This window comes from Phyllobates terribilis, unplaced genomic scaffold (assembly GCF_046119375.1).
Source record: "Phyllobates terribilis strain yellow unplaced genomic scaffold, ASM4611937v1 Scaffold_2__4_contigs__length_985480577, whole genome shotgun sequence".
NCBI lineage: Eukaryota > Metazoa > Chordata > Amphibia > Anura > Dendrobatidae > Phyllobates > Phyllobates terribilis.
Window position 1 is genome coordinate 880328092 of NW_027362762.1, and position 16776 is coordinate 880344867.

General features: G+C 42.7%; 1 protein-coding gene across 1 annotated transcript in view; it reads right to left on the minus strand.

Annotated features, from left to right (window-relative positions):
• CRYBG3 (crystallin beta-gamma domain containing 3) overlaps positions 1–16776 on the minus strand; it is a 193545-nt gene that overhangs the window by 78858 nt on the left and 97911 nt on the right. The window contains exons 6-7 of the mRNA XM_073668174.1: positions 13762–13877; positions 6910–7057 (exon numbers count right to left, since the gene is read on the minus strand). Coding sequence (XP_073524275.1) covers positions 6910–7057; positions 13762–13877 — 264 coding nt within the window. The remainder of the gene's footprint in view (positions 1–6909; positions 7058–13761; positions 13878–16776) is intronic.

A 16776-nucleotide genomic window follows, 5' to 3' on the forward strand; every position in this document is an offset into this window, starting at 1 on the left:
TTGGAAGACCATTTCCTCTTGAAGCTCATCAAGAGAATGCCAAGAGTGTGCAAAGCAGTCATCAAAGCAAAAGGTGGCTACTTTGAAGAACCTAGAATATAAGACATATTTTCAGTTGTTTCACACTTTTTTGTTAAGTATATAATTCCACATGTATTAATTCATAGTTTTGATGCCTTCAGTGTGAATGTACAATTTTCATAGTCAAGAAAATACAGAAAAATCTTTAAATGTGAAGGTGTGTCCAAACTTTTGGTCTGTACTGTATGTGTGTGCGATTCGCCCACACAGGCTATGTCCAGCCTTTAGCTCCCTCCTGAGCAATCGCTGTCCAGTCTGGAGACCTTGCCTCTCCAAACACAACAGAAAAAAAAAATGGTGACTTGAGCATTTAAACGTTGCTCAGCCACACCCTGAGGTGGAGGTATGGGGAATGACGTCCCTCCCATCTTTAGGTCATTCCCCTAAAACCACGCCCTTTAAGTGAGTTAACCCTCCAGCATATAACATGCTGGCAGAAAGTTTATTGGCTTCAGTTCACACAGGCTAGCAACCCGTGTGACACATACCTCCTCTCGTAAATCATACCAGTGACTCTGTCACATATTCCTCCCCCCCTGCCCAAAGCCAGGGGTTTGGGCACCTTCTGACACCAGACAGGGAATTCTAGAAAGGGCATCAGCGTTCCCGTGTAACTTCCCGGGCCTATGCTCTACGTGAAAGTTGAAGTCCTGAAGTGCTAGGAACCATCCAGTTACCCTGGCATTTTTACCCCTCTTTTCCCTCAACCATCTCAACGGGGCATGGTCTGACACCACCTTGAACTTCTGGCCTAGTAGGTAGTATCTTAGTGTATCTACGGCCCACTTTATGGCTAAACACTCTTTTTCTATTATTGCATAGTTTTTCTCACAGGACGAAAGCTTCCGGCTTAGATAGAGTCTGGTGCGACCAGGACCGACAGCTTACACAGTGCTGACTTCAACAGTTGAAACGTGGTCTCTGTTTCCTCCGTCCACTTCATCATGGTTGATCTGGTGCCTTTTAGGAGATCCCTCAGTGGTGCGGCCATCGTGGCAAAATTTGGGATAAACCGCCGGTAATATCCCACCATTCCAAGGAACACTCTCACTTGCTTCTTGGAGAGCGGTTTCGGCCAGGTCTGGATTGCCTCCACTTTATTTACTTGCGGCTTTATTTCGCCTCTTCCGACGACATAGCCCAAGTACTTGGCCTCCTCTTTTCCGACAGCACATTTTTTCAGATTTATAATCCCGCCTTCCTTAGAGCATCCAAAACAGCCTGTAGCTTAGGTAGATGACTAGCCCAGTCTGGGCTAAAGACTACACTGTTGTCAAGATAGGCTGTGAAATACTTCTTATGTGGGGCTAGGATCCGATCCATAGCCCTCTGGAAGGTGGCTGGGGCTCCCTGTAGTCCGAACGGCATCCGAGTATATTGAAAGCACCTATCAGGTGTTGAGAAAGCCATCTTCTCCTTGGCCGTCTGTGACACGGGGATCTGCCAGTAGCCCTTCGTCAGGTCAAGAGTGGTGATGTACCTTGCCGGTCCCAGCCTCTCGATGAGTTCGTTGACGCAGGGCATCGGGTACGTGTCACACTTGGACACCTCATTCAACCGGCGGCAGTCATTACAAAACCTCCACTCCCCGTTGGGTTTTGGCACGAGGACAATTGGGCTTGACCACCCACTCTTTGACTCCTCTATCACCCAGAGGTCTAGCATCCTCTTTACCTCATTGGAGATCACCTTCCGGCATGCTTCCGGAATCTGGTACGGCTTCAGATTCACTCTTACATGTGACTCTGTCAGTATGCCATGCTCTACCACCTGAGTATGCCCCGGCAACTCTGAGAACAACTCCTGATTTCGCTGTAGTAGTTCTCGACATTGTTGCTTCTGAGCCGGCAATGGAGTCTCTGCTATAGTGACCTCTTCCACCTTGCCTTCAGGAGCGGCTCCCAGGCAAGGAGTTTCCACCAGTTCCCGGTCCCGCCACGGCTTGAGCAAGTTCACATGGTATACTTGGTGCGACTTTCTTCGGCCAAGCTGGTGGACTCGGTAGTTCACTTCACTGAGTTTCTCCACCGCCTCATACGGGCCTTACCACTTGGCCAGGAATTTACTTTCGACAGTGGGAATGAGAACCAGAACGCGATCCCCAGGCTGGAACTGTCTCAGCCTTGCTGACCGGTTATACACCCTCGCCTGGGCTTCCTGCGCCCAGAGGAGATGTTCCTTCACGATGGGCATCACTTTCACCATTCTCTCCTGTAACTGGGCGACATGTTCGATGATGCTCCGGTGGGGGTGACCTCGGCAGCCCAGGTTTCCTTAGCGATATCTAGGAGACCCCTTGGATGCCGGCCATATAGAAGCTCAAACGGAGAGAAACCAGTAGAGGCTTGGGGAACTTCCCTGACGGAAAACATTAGAAACGGGAGCAGGTAGTCCCAGTCTTGACCATCCTGACGACTTTTTGAGCATTTCCCTCAGAGTCTTATTAAAGCGCTCCACCAGGCCATCGGTCTGCAGATGGTAAACGGAGGTTTGCAGCTGGGTAATTCGAAGCACTTTACACAACTCCTTCATCACCTTGCTCATGAATGGGGTTCCTTGGTCCGTTAGGATTTCATTCGGCAGGCCGGTCCTGGCAAAGATGTGGACAAGTTCCCGAGCTATGCTTCTACTGGATGAGTTCCTTAAGGGTACCACTTCGGGGTACCGGGTCGCATAGTCCATGATGACCAAGATATATTGGGGGCCCATGGCCGATTTAACTAAGGGGGCCCATGAGGTCCATGGCAATCCTCTCAAAGGGAACTTCTATCACAGGTAGTGTAACTAAGGGGCTACGGAAGTGGGAGGTGGGCGTGGTTATCTGGCAGGTGGGGCAGGACCTACAATAGTTTAAGATCTCCTGGTAACATCCTGGCCAATATAACCTCCTCACTATTCTCTCCTGAGTTTTTTCCACCCCTAGGTGTCCCCCCAGAATATTTGAGTGTGCCATACCCAGTACCCTCCGTCTGTATGGTTCCGGCACTAACAACTGTTCCACTGTCTCACCACCCCTTAGTTTAGCCACCCGATATAGCAACTCCCCCTGAACTGCAAAGTGGGGGAACCTGGTATAGGCCCCCGGCTCTTGGGCAGCCCCATTACATGCAGTAACCTGGTCAAATGCTCCCTTTAAGGTAAGGTCCCGAACTTGAGCAGTCCCAAAATTTTCTCCAGACACATCTAACTCAGGGAGGTCGGCCTCCTCGGTCACCGTCTCGCCCTCATCGCCGGCAAGGACGCACAGTGGGAACTCATCCACTTGAGACTTTGTCGGGGGTTCTTCTCCAGGGACCTGGTTTTTCCCCATGCTACTTAGTCCAGTTGCCTTCCCCCACAAGTCCCAAAATAAAGAAAAATCATGGCCCAGTATGACGGGATGTATCAGGTCCTTAACAACCCCGACCTCGTGGGACTGGGCGCCACAGTCTGTTCCCACTGTCACTGTGGCCATGGGATAGTCCTTGGCGTCGCAATGGATGCACTGAATGTCCATAGTTTTGGAAGGGATCAACTGGTGGGGAATGGTAGCTCTGACTAAGGTCACCAGACTCCCAGAGTCCAACAGTCCAAGCACTTTTACTCCATTAATGGATACGGAACATGCCTGCGGCCCCTCGCCAAGTCAACAGTCCGCACTGCAGGTTGGATAAGCATAACAGGAACCCTGTCTTCCTAGGCTGCAGTCCATAGGTTCAGGGGACATTTGACACCGGACGGCTACGTGTCCAGGGTTGTGACACCGGCAACAGACTATATCTTTAACAACAGTCCTTGTGGCACCTTCAGTGGGAGTGGGACGCCCCCCAGTGGTGGCTCTAGACCCCTTCCGTGGTGAACCCTCCCCTTTTTGGGTATCCTAGAATGGAGAAGTGGCTATATACGGTTTCCCGAGGGATTTCTCCACCACTTGATACCTCTCTACTAGGCCGATGAAGTCATCTGCATTCTGGGGATCACCCTGGGCAACCCAAGTCTGTACCAACTTGGGAAGGGAGTGCACGAATCTATGAATCACCACCCATCTGACCATCTGGGCTGGAGTGGAGGACTCTGGCTGCAACCACTTCTGAACGAGATGCAGTAGGTCAAACATCTGCGAGAGAGGTGGTTTGTCGCTGGCATACGCCCAGTGGTGGACTTATTGGGCTCTCTCCCAGGCGTGCTAAGATCTCTGTCTTTAGCTTGGTGTATTCCTTGACATCCAGCAGTGCCAAGTCGTAATATGCCTTTTGGGGTTCATCCGACAAATATGGCGCCAGAACCTCTGCCCACTGTTCTGGTGGAAGTCTCTCCCGATTAGCCACCCTCTCAAAGACTGTCAGTCAGAAAGGCTTCTACATCATCCCCGGGGGTAATTTTCTGCATGGCCAGTCTTACTGCCTTCCTGACATGGGAGTCATCAGTTGGCCCTAGGGGTGGAGCGACTGCCTTGCCCTGGATGGCGTCTTGCCAGCACTCTCACACCAACTGTGGTAGGACGACTCACTCGGCCACTTCTGGAAGTAGACTCAGGAAACCGGGATGTCTTTGCAGGCTTTATTAACAGCATAAAGCTCTGCACTACAGCAAAATAAACACAGCCTTACTTGGCAAAACAAAAAAACAAAAGATAAACTGTTGCACAGTCCATATACAGTTAAGTCCATATATATTTGGACAGAGACATTTTTCTAATTTTGGTTCTAGACATTACCACAATGAATTTTAAACAAAACAATTCAGATGCAGTTGAAGTTCAGACTTTCAGCTTTCATTTGAGGGTATCCACATTAAAATTGGATGAAGAGTTTAGGAGTTTCAGCTCCTTAACATGTGCCACCCTGTTTTTAAAAGGACCAAAAGTAATTGGACAATTGAAAAATGTTGTCTCTGTGCAAATATATATGGACCTAACTGTATGTGTGTGTGGTTCGCCTATACACATCCAGCCTTCAGCTCCCTCCTGAGCTATGGCTGTCCAGTCTGGAGACCTTGCCTCTCCAAACACAACAACAGAAAAATATGGTGACTGAGCATTTAAACGTTGCTCAGCCACACCCTGAGGTGGAGGTATGGGGAATGACGTCCCTCCACTCTCTAGGTCATTCCCCTAAAACCATGCCCTTTAAGTGAGTTAACCCTCCAGCATACAACATGCTGTCAGAAAGTTTATTGGCTTCAATTCACACAAGCTAGCAACCTGTGTGACACATACCTCCCCTCATAAATCATACCAGTGACTCTGTCACAATACATATATTTAAATATCCGTAACGCAAAAGTATTGTATCATGAAGTAAGATAATTTTTTGCCATTCTCTGTTTTAGGGTTACATGACTAAGTATTCAGCAGGACATATCCTGAAAGAGAATTTCTGTAAGTTTTCAACATCATGCAAAGAGTAGGGAATGGTAAAAAAATAAAAATATACACATTTCTTACTTCATGAAACCCCTAGGACCTTTACATCAGTTGCCCATGCTCGTAGTAGAAGCCTCCATCCAGATGTAGAAGATGCCCCCTTGTCCCCGTCTCTGAGGCCTGAGACGGGGGCAAGGGGGCATCTTCTACGTCTGGAGGAAAGAAGGTTTAAACATAATCACAGACGGGGATTCTTTACTGTAAGAGCAGTGAGACTATGGAACTCTCTGCCGCATGATGTTGTAATGAGTGATTCACTGTTAAAATTTAAGAAGGGCATGGCTGCCTTTCTTTAAAAGTATAAAATTACAGGTTATAAATACTAGATTCCTTGATAGGGCGTTGATCCAGGGAACTAGTCTGATTGTCGTATGGAGTCGGGAAGGAATTTTTTTCCCCAATGTGGAGCTTAGTGTTGCCACATGTTTTTTTTTTTGCCTTCCTCTGGATCAACATATTAGGCTATGGGTTGAACTAGATGGACTTGGTCTTCCTTCAACCTTAAAAACTATGTTACTATGTAATGACGCTCCATCACTCAATGGACCACCAATGCAAATTACTGGCTTTAGCAGGGACTTTTGCATGTTAGGCACATGACCCCTGAGGCCAGCGATTGGCTACAGAGATCATGTGAACAATGTACAATATGGCATCAATTCTGACATTTGGTGAACACCAAAATTTTTTCGAACTGCAGCAGGGAAATCAGGTAGTAAGTAATGCTTATTTCTTTATGCATAATATTTCATACTCTTCCCAGAAGCCTTAATCCCTGTTCCTTACAACCCTGGCAAAGGAACAGTGTCATATTGGTGCTCACCTCTGCAACCAGAGACTTGGGCACTTGTCCCATAAGTCCACTTATCTACACCCACCCTAGACACAGACAGATATAGATGTAAAGATGGCCTTATAAATATATCTGTTTAAGAGACAAGTATGAACCTGACTTGGTCTACTAGAGTTTTAGAAGATCCTGTGGTTGACCAGGGTCCTACACAATAAAGGGCAATACAACAGGGCACCAATGGTCTAATAGAAGACAACCCCATTTGGAGCCAATTACTTGTCATTAGGACCTATTTTATTTAGACAAATTAATCTCTGTTAGAGTATTGTCTATAGTTGACTTGAACTATAATCTAGTTCTTGACCAGACATTCCTTTTGGCCAACAGCTATTTTTTTCGAATCCCCTATTCCCATCACTAGTCTTTTTGTAGTTTAGCAGGTGATTCTATTTGCGTCCACAGGTGTCGTTTGTAATGTTTTTTACCATTTTTTTTTTCTTTAAGAATCGATTATTAAAAAGTTATCACTCTTACTAGCCATAGCCTAATTGCTGCTCTGATGACTATACCTATTATACTGTCAATCTGGCCTGATACGAGTGGTGTGCCACCACACAATTACAGTACATACCTTCACCACTCTCTTCACTGAACCTATGGTGATTTTATCTTGACTATCATTGGCTTCTGGAAGGTCCCAGAGGTGTCGTAACACAGCTTCCCCCTCTTCAAGGACATGTGCTCGACCTTCGAAATGTGGTTTTTCATATAGAATCCAGCTGTAGTTGAGAAATAAATACTGTAATAGGAGAACGCCGGCAGAGAAACAGACTGCGGAAGTAAATTTACTACGGTATCATTATATCCATCTGGAAATTATTTTTACTTCATTGTTAAAAGACATATGAATTATATATAAGTTATATTTGTGACATAAAAAGAAAATATGTAAACATATAAAGGAAAATGAACAGAACCAAGCTAATAATATAACAAATACAGGTAGTATTAAGGAAATGGCAAAGACCAGATAAGATTTAAAAAAATCACCACTAAATCATTCTCAACATAAGTACTAAGGGGATTTTGAAAAACACTTTAATAATAACTTAATTATGGTAATGCCCCAGAGAATTTTGGGAATTATTAGGTGTATGAACATGAATATAAGATGAGCCTTCCTGAGATGAATTCGTATAACACAACCTGAACCACTATCGTAAAGGCTTTTGTACTTGTCTTGGCAAATAGACAAAGAAGACATCTTTTTCCCATATACTTTTCCATTCAGAAAATGTTCCACAACAATGCTAATAATGTGCAAGTCAGCTATTAATGACTCTACCCTGGAGCTGAACGATTGTCAGGCCTGAATGAAGTCATCTGCCTTCTAGGCTCAAGAGGATAAAAGGATATATTGCCGGAGTCATTTATTTAACCGCCTGTATGGCAGGATCAGTATTTTTCTAGACATTACGCCTTCTACCTTATTTCTTCTACATTCTTCTAAATTTACAGGACTTCCCAGATAAGAATAGATAAAATAACAATAGTCTGTCTTTTTAGATCAAGGAAAATCCTGTATATAAAATGAAACAAGCCTTACGTCCGATACTTTATTCTTTTTGTTCCAAACTGTGCAATACGTTTGTCTTTAATTCCTTCTTTGAAAAAAGCAGAATTTGGTGTCCTTGACTATATCTAATATAAAGGGCTCCAATAGTTATTCCAATCTACTGGATAGGCTAAAATTGTTGGATTTTTGTTTCCTCAACTATTTCTCTGCAGCCAAGAATGGAGCAGCTGGTTGCATATGAGCCCTATTGCTTCATTCTAAAGCCACCCATTAGATTGTTGTCATTCGAAAACTGCTCCGGGCAATCAATCAACTAACAACCATCTCAGCCAACTTTCCCATATACAGGAGCATTTGTTCGGCCAAGTGCTTCTGGGTTCTCTATGAGAAAGCTGCCAACTAACATGTTGGTCGGTGGCTTTTCTCAGGGAAAACAATTCGATCGGCAGTCGGAAATTGGATACGTGCCATCAACATCTCTCCCTATCATCAATCGGCCGATGCCCATACATATTACACCGACAACCGAACCTGTCGATATCGACAGGTTCAGATGACATTAATCTTATGTGTATGGGAACCTCTAGTCTAAATCCGTGTAATAGACTTTGAATAGAGGGACAAGTTGCATGCGCAGAGAGCTGCTCATCATGGACACAATCTTGTGATCAGGGGGGTGCAGATGACTCAATTCCCTATTTCTGGATCAAGACTAATCCAACAATTAATACTAATCCAGTGGATTGGTGATCATTGTTGTTGACTGGAATACTCCTGTAGTTTGATTAGGACATGAGCATTATATCACAAGATGAGAAAGAACTTGTATATCTGATTTAACTAACTCCTTTGCAAACAAGGAGTGGATATTCAAAATGCACCCATTTACCAAAATGCTCCCTTTTTTATACTCCTCTCTAAAGTGTAGTTCCAAGCACTCAGATTTCTAATTAGCAAAACAGTAATTTACAAAAAAATTCCATGAATGCTTTTACTATAGTTCATGCAATTTATTTATTATTTTATCTTTTTTTATCTAGGCTTCTTCGTTCCTCTTTGTAGATTCATTACAGCTGCCAGAAATAAACTTATCACTCTTATACACAACGTTCTCCACAGTTCTGCACCATTGTCCATCTCCTCCCTCTTCTCTGTTTACCACCATATCTGTTCTCTCTGCTCCACTAATGACCTAAGACTAGTAGCCTATATAATCTGAACCTCCTACTCCTTTCTCCAGGACTTCTCTCGTGCTGCACCAGTTTTCTGGAATGCATTACCCCAGACAGTCAGGTTTATTGTCAATATGCACAGTTTCAAGCATGCCCTAAAAACACATTTCTTTAGATTAGCCTATCACCTCACCTCACTAAACTCAAACTAATTATCCCTTGTTCTCTCTTTCATGCACTCAGCACTTTGTATCTGTACTTGTACACATACTGGCTGGTGACTTATTCATGCAGCGTTATTTTAATGCCCCTATTTATTATATTGATGGCTGGACTGTACATGACAAGCACTTTATTTTTACCTTTTGTGTCCCCCATATTTTCTCATGGAATATAATCTTTCGAGCAGGGCCCTCACTTTTCTTGGTATATGTTGAACTATGTGTTTCTCTGTAATGTCTGATATTATCTGTACAAGTCCACTCTGAATTATAAAGTGATGCAGAATATGTTGGCGCTATAGAAATAAAAATTATTATTATTAGCTTCTCTATTATATTTGATCAACAACCTTAAAGGGGTTGTCCACTACTTTTACACTGATGCCCTATCCTACGGATAGGGTATCAATGTGAAAGTAGTGGACAACTTCTTTAAGGTATGTATCACTGTAAAATTATCCTTCATTCTACTACTGCTGAATGAGCCTAATGTGGGTATAATACATCTTTCTACCTGTGAGGACGCTGTATATGACAGTATTTAACACTTTATTAGGTTAAAAAAAAGAACAATATACAATATATAACGATATATTTCCTGGATTACACTAATAGTTTACACTGGCTCAAGAACCGAAATTAATGACCCGTGTTGTACTTTCTCTGCACACGAGGGCAGACAGTCTGTCTTTGCATACATTTCTGTTTGTCTCTTCATTTTCTACGCTGTTATTTTTCTCTCTTCTGTAAACAGAGCCAGAACCGAAAAATAAGCAATTTCCTCTCGAAAGCAAAGCCATAAATTCCCTGGAATACTTGCATGTAATAAACACATTCCAGACACTATTGGAAAAAGATGGAGTGGTCACCAAAAAGCCCGGCTATAAATACCAATGTTTAACACCCATGTTAAGTGCAGTAAGGAGCATCTCTAAGGGGAATGTCAAATATTTCACACATGTCATCTAGTTATCGCACTAGATATACGCGCACGGTAAAGGCTCAATTTTTCAACAGGAGCAATATCGTCTTCAGAGTGGATTTCACATTTCAGAAATCGTTTGTTAAAATGGCATCAAATGATGCTAAATAGGGTCATTCTGCTCACAAATGGATTCTACTTGTTATAATATATATATACACATACATACATATATATACACTGTTCAAAAAACTGCAGGAATGTGCGTACGTCACAGTATAACCCCAATAGGGATATCAATCTGTCCGGTTAGGAAGCAGAAGCGATTGTGACAACCTGTGCACTCAAGCGGCAACAGCAAGATGACCCCCAAAGAGGAGTCTGTTTTGTTGGTGGTGGCCACAGACAATTGATCATAGAATCACAGAATGCTAGAGTTGGAGGGGACCTCCAGGGTCATCTGGTCCAACCCCCTGCTCACCGCAGGATTCACTAAACCATCTCAGACAAATGTCTGTCCAGCCTCTGTTTGAAGACGTCCATTGAAGGAGAACTCACCACCTCTCGTGGCAGCCTGTTCCACTCATTGATCACCCTAACTGTCAAAAAGTTTTTTCTAATATCTAATCTGTGTCTCCTCCCATTCAGTTTCATCCCATTGCTTCTAGTCTTTCCTTGTGCAAATGAGAATAAAGATGATCCTTCTACAATGTGACAGCCCTTGACATATTTGTAGACAGCTATTAAGTCTCCTCTCAGTCTTCTTTTTTGCAAGCTAAACATTCCCAAATCCTGTAACCGTTCCTCATAGGACAGGGTTTGCAGACCGGTCACCATTCTGGTCGCTCTTCTCTGAACTTGCTCCAGTTTGTCTATGTCTTTTTTAAAATGTGGTGCCCAAAACTGTACACAGTATTCCAGATGAGGTCTGACCAAAGAGGAGTAAAGTCCGATAATGACTTCACGTGATCTAGACTGTATGCTTCTGTTAATACATCCCAGAATTGTATTTGCCTTTTTTTTTCCTGCTGCATCACACTGTTGACTCATGTTCAGTCTATGATCTATTAGTATACCTAAGTCTTTTTCACATGTACTGTTGCTTAGCTCTATTCCTCCCATTCTGTATATACTTTTTTCATTTTTATTGCCCAGATGTAGTACTTTGCATTTTTCCCTGTTAAAAACCATTCTGTTGGTTGCTGCCCACTGCTCCAGTTTATTTAGGTCTTTTTGAAGCCTCTCTCTCTCTTCTCTAGTATTAGCTATCCCTCCTAGCTTTGTGTCATCAGAAAATTTAATCAGTTTACCCTCAATTCCTTCATCTAAATCATTGATAAAGATGTTGAACAATACAGGTCCCAGGACAGAGCCCTGTGGTACCCCACTTGAGACATTCATCCAACTGGATGTGAAGCCATTTACGACCACTCTTTGAGTCCGATCACTAAGCCAGTTATGAATCCACCTAACAGTTGCCTTGGCCATTCCATACTTGGTCATTTTTTCAATAAGGATGTTGTGAGATACTTTGTCAAATGCTTTGCTGAAGTCAAGATATACTATATCTACAGCATTTTCCTCATCCACCCAGTCAGCGATTCTGTCATAGAAGGAAATTAAGTTAGTCTGACATGACTTGTTAGTTACAAACCTATGCTGACTCTGACTCTGGCACCACTATACATATGTGCCATCGTAAGAAGGTTTGCTGTCTCTCAGCACACTCTCAAGAGTAAATATCAAGACACGGCTGTTACTAGAGGGGAGACAGACTAAGACATGGAAGGACATCAACCCAGCAGCAGGACCGGTATTTGCTCCTTTGTGTGAGAAGGAACAGGAGGAGAACTACTAGAGCCCTACAAAAGACCTCCAGGGGCTAATGGTGCACGGTTCTGACCAAACTGCGAAAAATAGACTCTTATGAGGGTGCCACGAGGGTCCGATGTCCTGTGGTGGGAACTGAGCTCACAGCCTAGCAACGTGCAGATTGATTGGCATTTGCCAGAGAACACCAAAATTAGCAGGTCCACCTTTGGTGCCTGGTTCTTTTCACAGATGAGCCCAGTTTCACACTGAGCACACATGAAAGCAGGGCTGTGGAGTCGGAGTCGTGGAGTCGGAGCTCATTTTGGTGGAGTCGGAGTGGGTATAAAATGAACCAACTTCGACTCCTAAAATATATAATAAATTGGATACATTAGTTCAAAGCAGTTTGTGGCCAATATTTTTTCATAAGAATCTGGGAAAGTTATGAAATGTCCTATAAATGTCTGTCCTATTCCTGATCTAAGGGTCTAGACTTTTAGCTGAGATGAATCTGCGCTGCAGTAAATTTATCACTTAAACATGAGCCGTGTATGAGGGAGTCGGAGTTGTGGAGTCGGAGGCATGGAAATTGAGGAGTCGGAGGTTTGGCTTACCGACTCCACAGCCCTGCATGAAAGATTGTGGAGATGAACAATGTGCTGCCTGCAACAACATTTAGCATGACCAGTATGATGGTGGGTCAGTTTTTGGTCTGGGCTTGGAAATATCCCTGGATGGTTGCCAAACCTACATACAATAGACAATTTTACCCTGTATCGAAAAAAAAAATCACTAGGGCAAGCTCTGTAAGACAAGTTCTGTTTAGAAATTGAGCCAACAATAAAAACTGTGAGATCTCAGCTCTGAAGCCAGCAGATTTGTGAATGCATCACTGGATTATTATAAAGTCTGTACAGGGGCATTACTGCAGGGGTGCAGAGGTTTGGTAACATTGCTACGTAAGACAACCTGTTATATGAATGACTGGTGACAGCTGGGAGTCCTAATGATTTTTCACTAGTGCCCAGTAAACGTAACATAATGCTTTGGGGGCAGGGAAGTAATTATGCAACTTTTTATGAGACAAATTGTATGTTTATACTGAAAGTTCCAGCTAATTAGATTTCATTCATATGTCAGTATTTGGCCAGTGTCTCATCAGTATTTGTAAGCATAAATCAGGAATAGAGACTACAGAAAAAGAAAAACTATCATGGAAAGATTCAAGCCTGTTCTGTGTCTTGGATGTTTTCTTCACAACAAATCACATTGTGGGTTATATATAATACAGCGATAGAGAATGTAGAACTGACGAAGAAAGGTTGAAGGTGATGGAGCTGTGTCCTTTTTCAACCTATATAACTGGTATTTATCAATGAAATACTGACCAAAAATAATGCAGTGTGAATAAGGCCTTAATCAAACACTTTATTACATTCCTATTCGATACCATCTAAGGTGCTGCTTGCCATCAATGACTTCAGGGCAGGAGTGACAATTACAGATCTCCTTGTGCCTATGGATATAAGGAGTGACAACTACAACCACTTTCTCCATTTCACAGGGGCGAGGTGGCACGGATCTCCTGCCAAATTTGGAGAGTGGCTTTGCAGATTGTTTTTCTTTCTGAGGAGGTCACATTGTTTTGGCACCTTCCTCTATTGTGGGGGAGTAACAGGGAAATATGTGATCAATATGTTGTCTGTATGAAAGGATCATATAATGAATGTAGTAGTAATAATAATAATAATATTATAAAAGGTATAATCTTTTTTCTTACCATCCTCTGATGACTCGAATATTTACTCCATTAGGAAATGCCCAAGACGTTGCATCCAGAACATCAGCTTTAAGCTCAATCTTGTTCTCCTGATCGATTATATCAGAAAGGATCGCCTGTAATTAGTAAAGGACACATCATCATAAGACACATGGAATATAGTCCAGCAGAAGTACAGAAAAAAAGGTGATTTGTCAGTGTAACAAACCTCAAAGGAGAGAGTATTGTACCTCGAAGTAGAGTTTTGGGAGCTGCTAAACCAGCGCTGATATTGTAGGTACCATAATTTCACAAAGGGCTATTATGGCGTCTGATTAACCATTTGGATACTACCTCATAGCATGAACATTGACCTTTATGGATATGAAGTGGTAAATATGGGTGAAACAACTAAACAAGGATTTAATAGTTCAGGAAGTTCCTTTGGAAAAATGCAAAGGGCGAAGATCTAACACAAATTGTCAGAAAATTGCTGTCATCATCAAGAGATTGACCTTAAATGCACAGTAATTGCTGCTGTCTGAGCGCAGTAATATAGCTGGAAACACTAACTTTACTTTGGAAAGAAAGCAAGACATGGCAGAAAACAAGGAAAACTAATGAGAATGGATGGCCGCCTAAGGATTTAATGGGCGGAAGAAGAAAGAGCAGACCAGAGCAAGAGCCGCGAGAGATGAGCAGATCAATCCTCAGGATCCTGATCCAGCGGCCACAGAATATTGAAGTGGGGCCCTGAGAACCATCTCCTACCTGATGGCATCACCGGCTCTTCTTTTGAGCTGATGGCCTGGCGCGGCTTAGTATGTGCGTCACACCACAACAATGAGCCGGCAAATCAAAAGAGGAGCTGGGGAAGCTGTCAGGTAGGAGGTGGCTCACTTGGGCTTCAGTCTAGTGGCCAAGAAATACTGACCCCCCCCACTGCAGGACCAGGATCCGGCTAATCACTTCAGTCATCTCTAAGAGCCACTGAATTTTTCAGTTTTCCTCTTTGACTTCTACAGGGTCTACTGACCATTTATCATATTAGGGAATATATAAAAGTTTTTGGGGATGAGACAAACCTTTTTAAACCCATAATTTCAGAATGGGATGTTTAACAAACACGTGTGACATCCTGGTTTACACAAGCATTTATGCATGTAATTTAAGTCCGTTCATAATAACTATATAGACCAAATTCTGGATTCTTATTATTATATATACAGTATTGAAGGTGTTCTCTGCTTTGAAGAAACCTTACATATTAGAAGGGTCTCTTGACAATAAACTGATACCAAGCGATTGACTGTAATCTGTATTCAAGTGCTCAATTTCTCTGCAGCGCCACCACAGGAAAAATGAAGCATTACACAGTTCTCATTGTAGTGAAGGGAAGGATAGGTCCTCCAGAGAAGGTGACAGATGCTTCCTGAATGTAGCCCCAACCCTAATACCTCTCTAATAGGGTATCTGAACCTGGATTTTCTAGCCTGGACAACCTTGCGAATTAGAATCTTTTCTTGTTGAAATCCCTTAGGAATTCACTTAAGAGACATTACAGATCCCCCCTCCATCCCTTCCTTGTGTACTGGAAACAGATAAATCAGCCTGGAATCAATTAGGATTATTTATTAGCAGCCGGTGGCACATTAGCACAGCTCCTTTGTAGTTTACTAATAAAATGTTAATTTGGCATGTTGTGTTAAGATCACAGAGGCGACTTCTTGAACCTTTAGATGAGCTTCGCTTGTTTTGCAAAGTAATTTGTTGATGATGAGTGTTTAACAGAACAAGTTAATTATGTTGGTGTTTTGTAATGAACCTCTAGCACCCCTGACATTGAGAAGCCCCCATTAGTATGCAGCGCGCCAGGAACCAAACAATCAGCTTTTCAATTAGTTAAAGGCAAATTCTAAAGAAAAAGTCAATCAATAATGTACGATTGGGTAAATGAGGACACCTCAGCTGTGTGATGTATTAGTCTGCTCCACTTCCACTAATGGGCAATACTAACTATTGTCCCGGGTCCTTCTGTCAGTCACAGTAATACGTGGGCATAATGATTATTCATTTCATACAATGTTATGGAAAGATAGTAGAACTTATAAATAAGTGAAGCCAGCTGTAGACATTTTAAAATAGTCTGTTTTGTATAGTAATAGGCACAAGCTTGGTAATGTTCTACATGGCACATTTTCATTGATGGCTCTCCTTGGCAATCTGAGAGCACAAGGAATATACTGATGGGGCAAGGCACTTAAAGGGGTTGTCCCACAAACAAAAGTTGATTTTAATCAATAGATCTTGGAATAATAATAAGTTCTAGAATTGGATGTGTTTAAATAAAATGTTCCTGTGCTGAAATAATCTTATAAATGTGCCCCTGCTGTGTACTGTGTAATGGCTGTGTCTGACCGTATAGGAACACGGTCTGATCATACCACATCTCCTGGGCAGGGGAGGAAGCAAAAGAGTATACAGACAGGACAGCATGGGATCACAGTTGTTTCTTTTTGTGAGGTAAAACATTTCCTTGGCTGTTTTTAAACAATGTTTTACTTCAAAGAAAGAATCAGCTGTGATCCCCTGCTGTAATGTCTGTATACTCTTTTGTTTCCTCCCCTGCCCAGGAGCTGTGGTATGATCAGACCATGTCTCTGTACGGTCAGACACAGTCATTACACAGTACACAGCAGGGGCACATTTATAAGATTATCTCAGCACAGGAACATTTTATTTAAGCACATCCAATTCTAGAACTTATTATTATTCCAAGATCTATTGATTAAAGTGAACTTTTGTTTGTAGAGAAAACCCCTTTAACTTCTCCATCTTCCCCAATTCTTGCAGTCGGTAGGGTTCTCAGCACCTAGATCATCACTGACATAAACTTCTGACACTATAACATATCAGAAGCTTATCTAAATTATAGGCACACTTTAATGGGAATGTACCATCAGGAATGAGCTATAGTTTAAATTAGGCTTGGTGTTAAATATATTTTGAAACCATTTTGCCACATTTTTTTTTGAC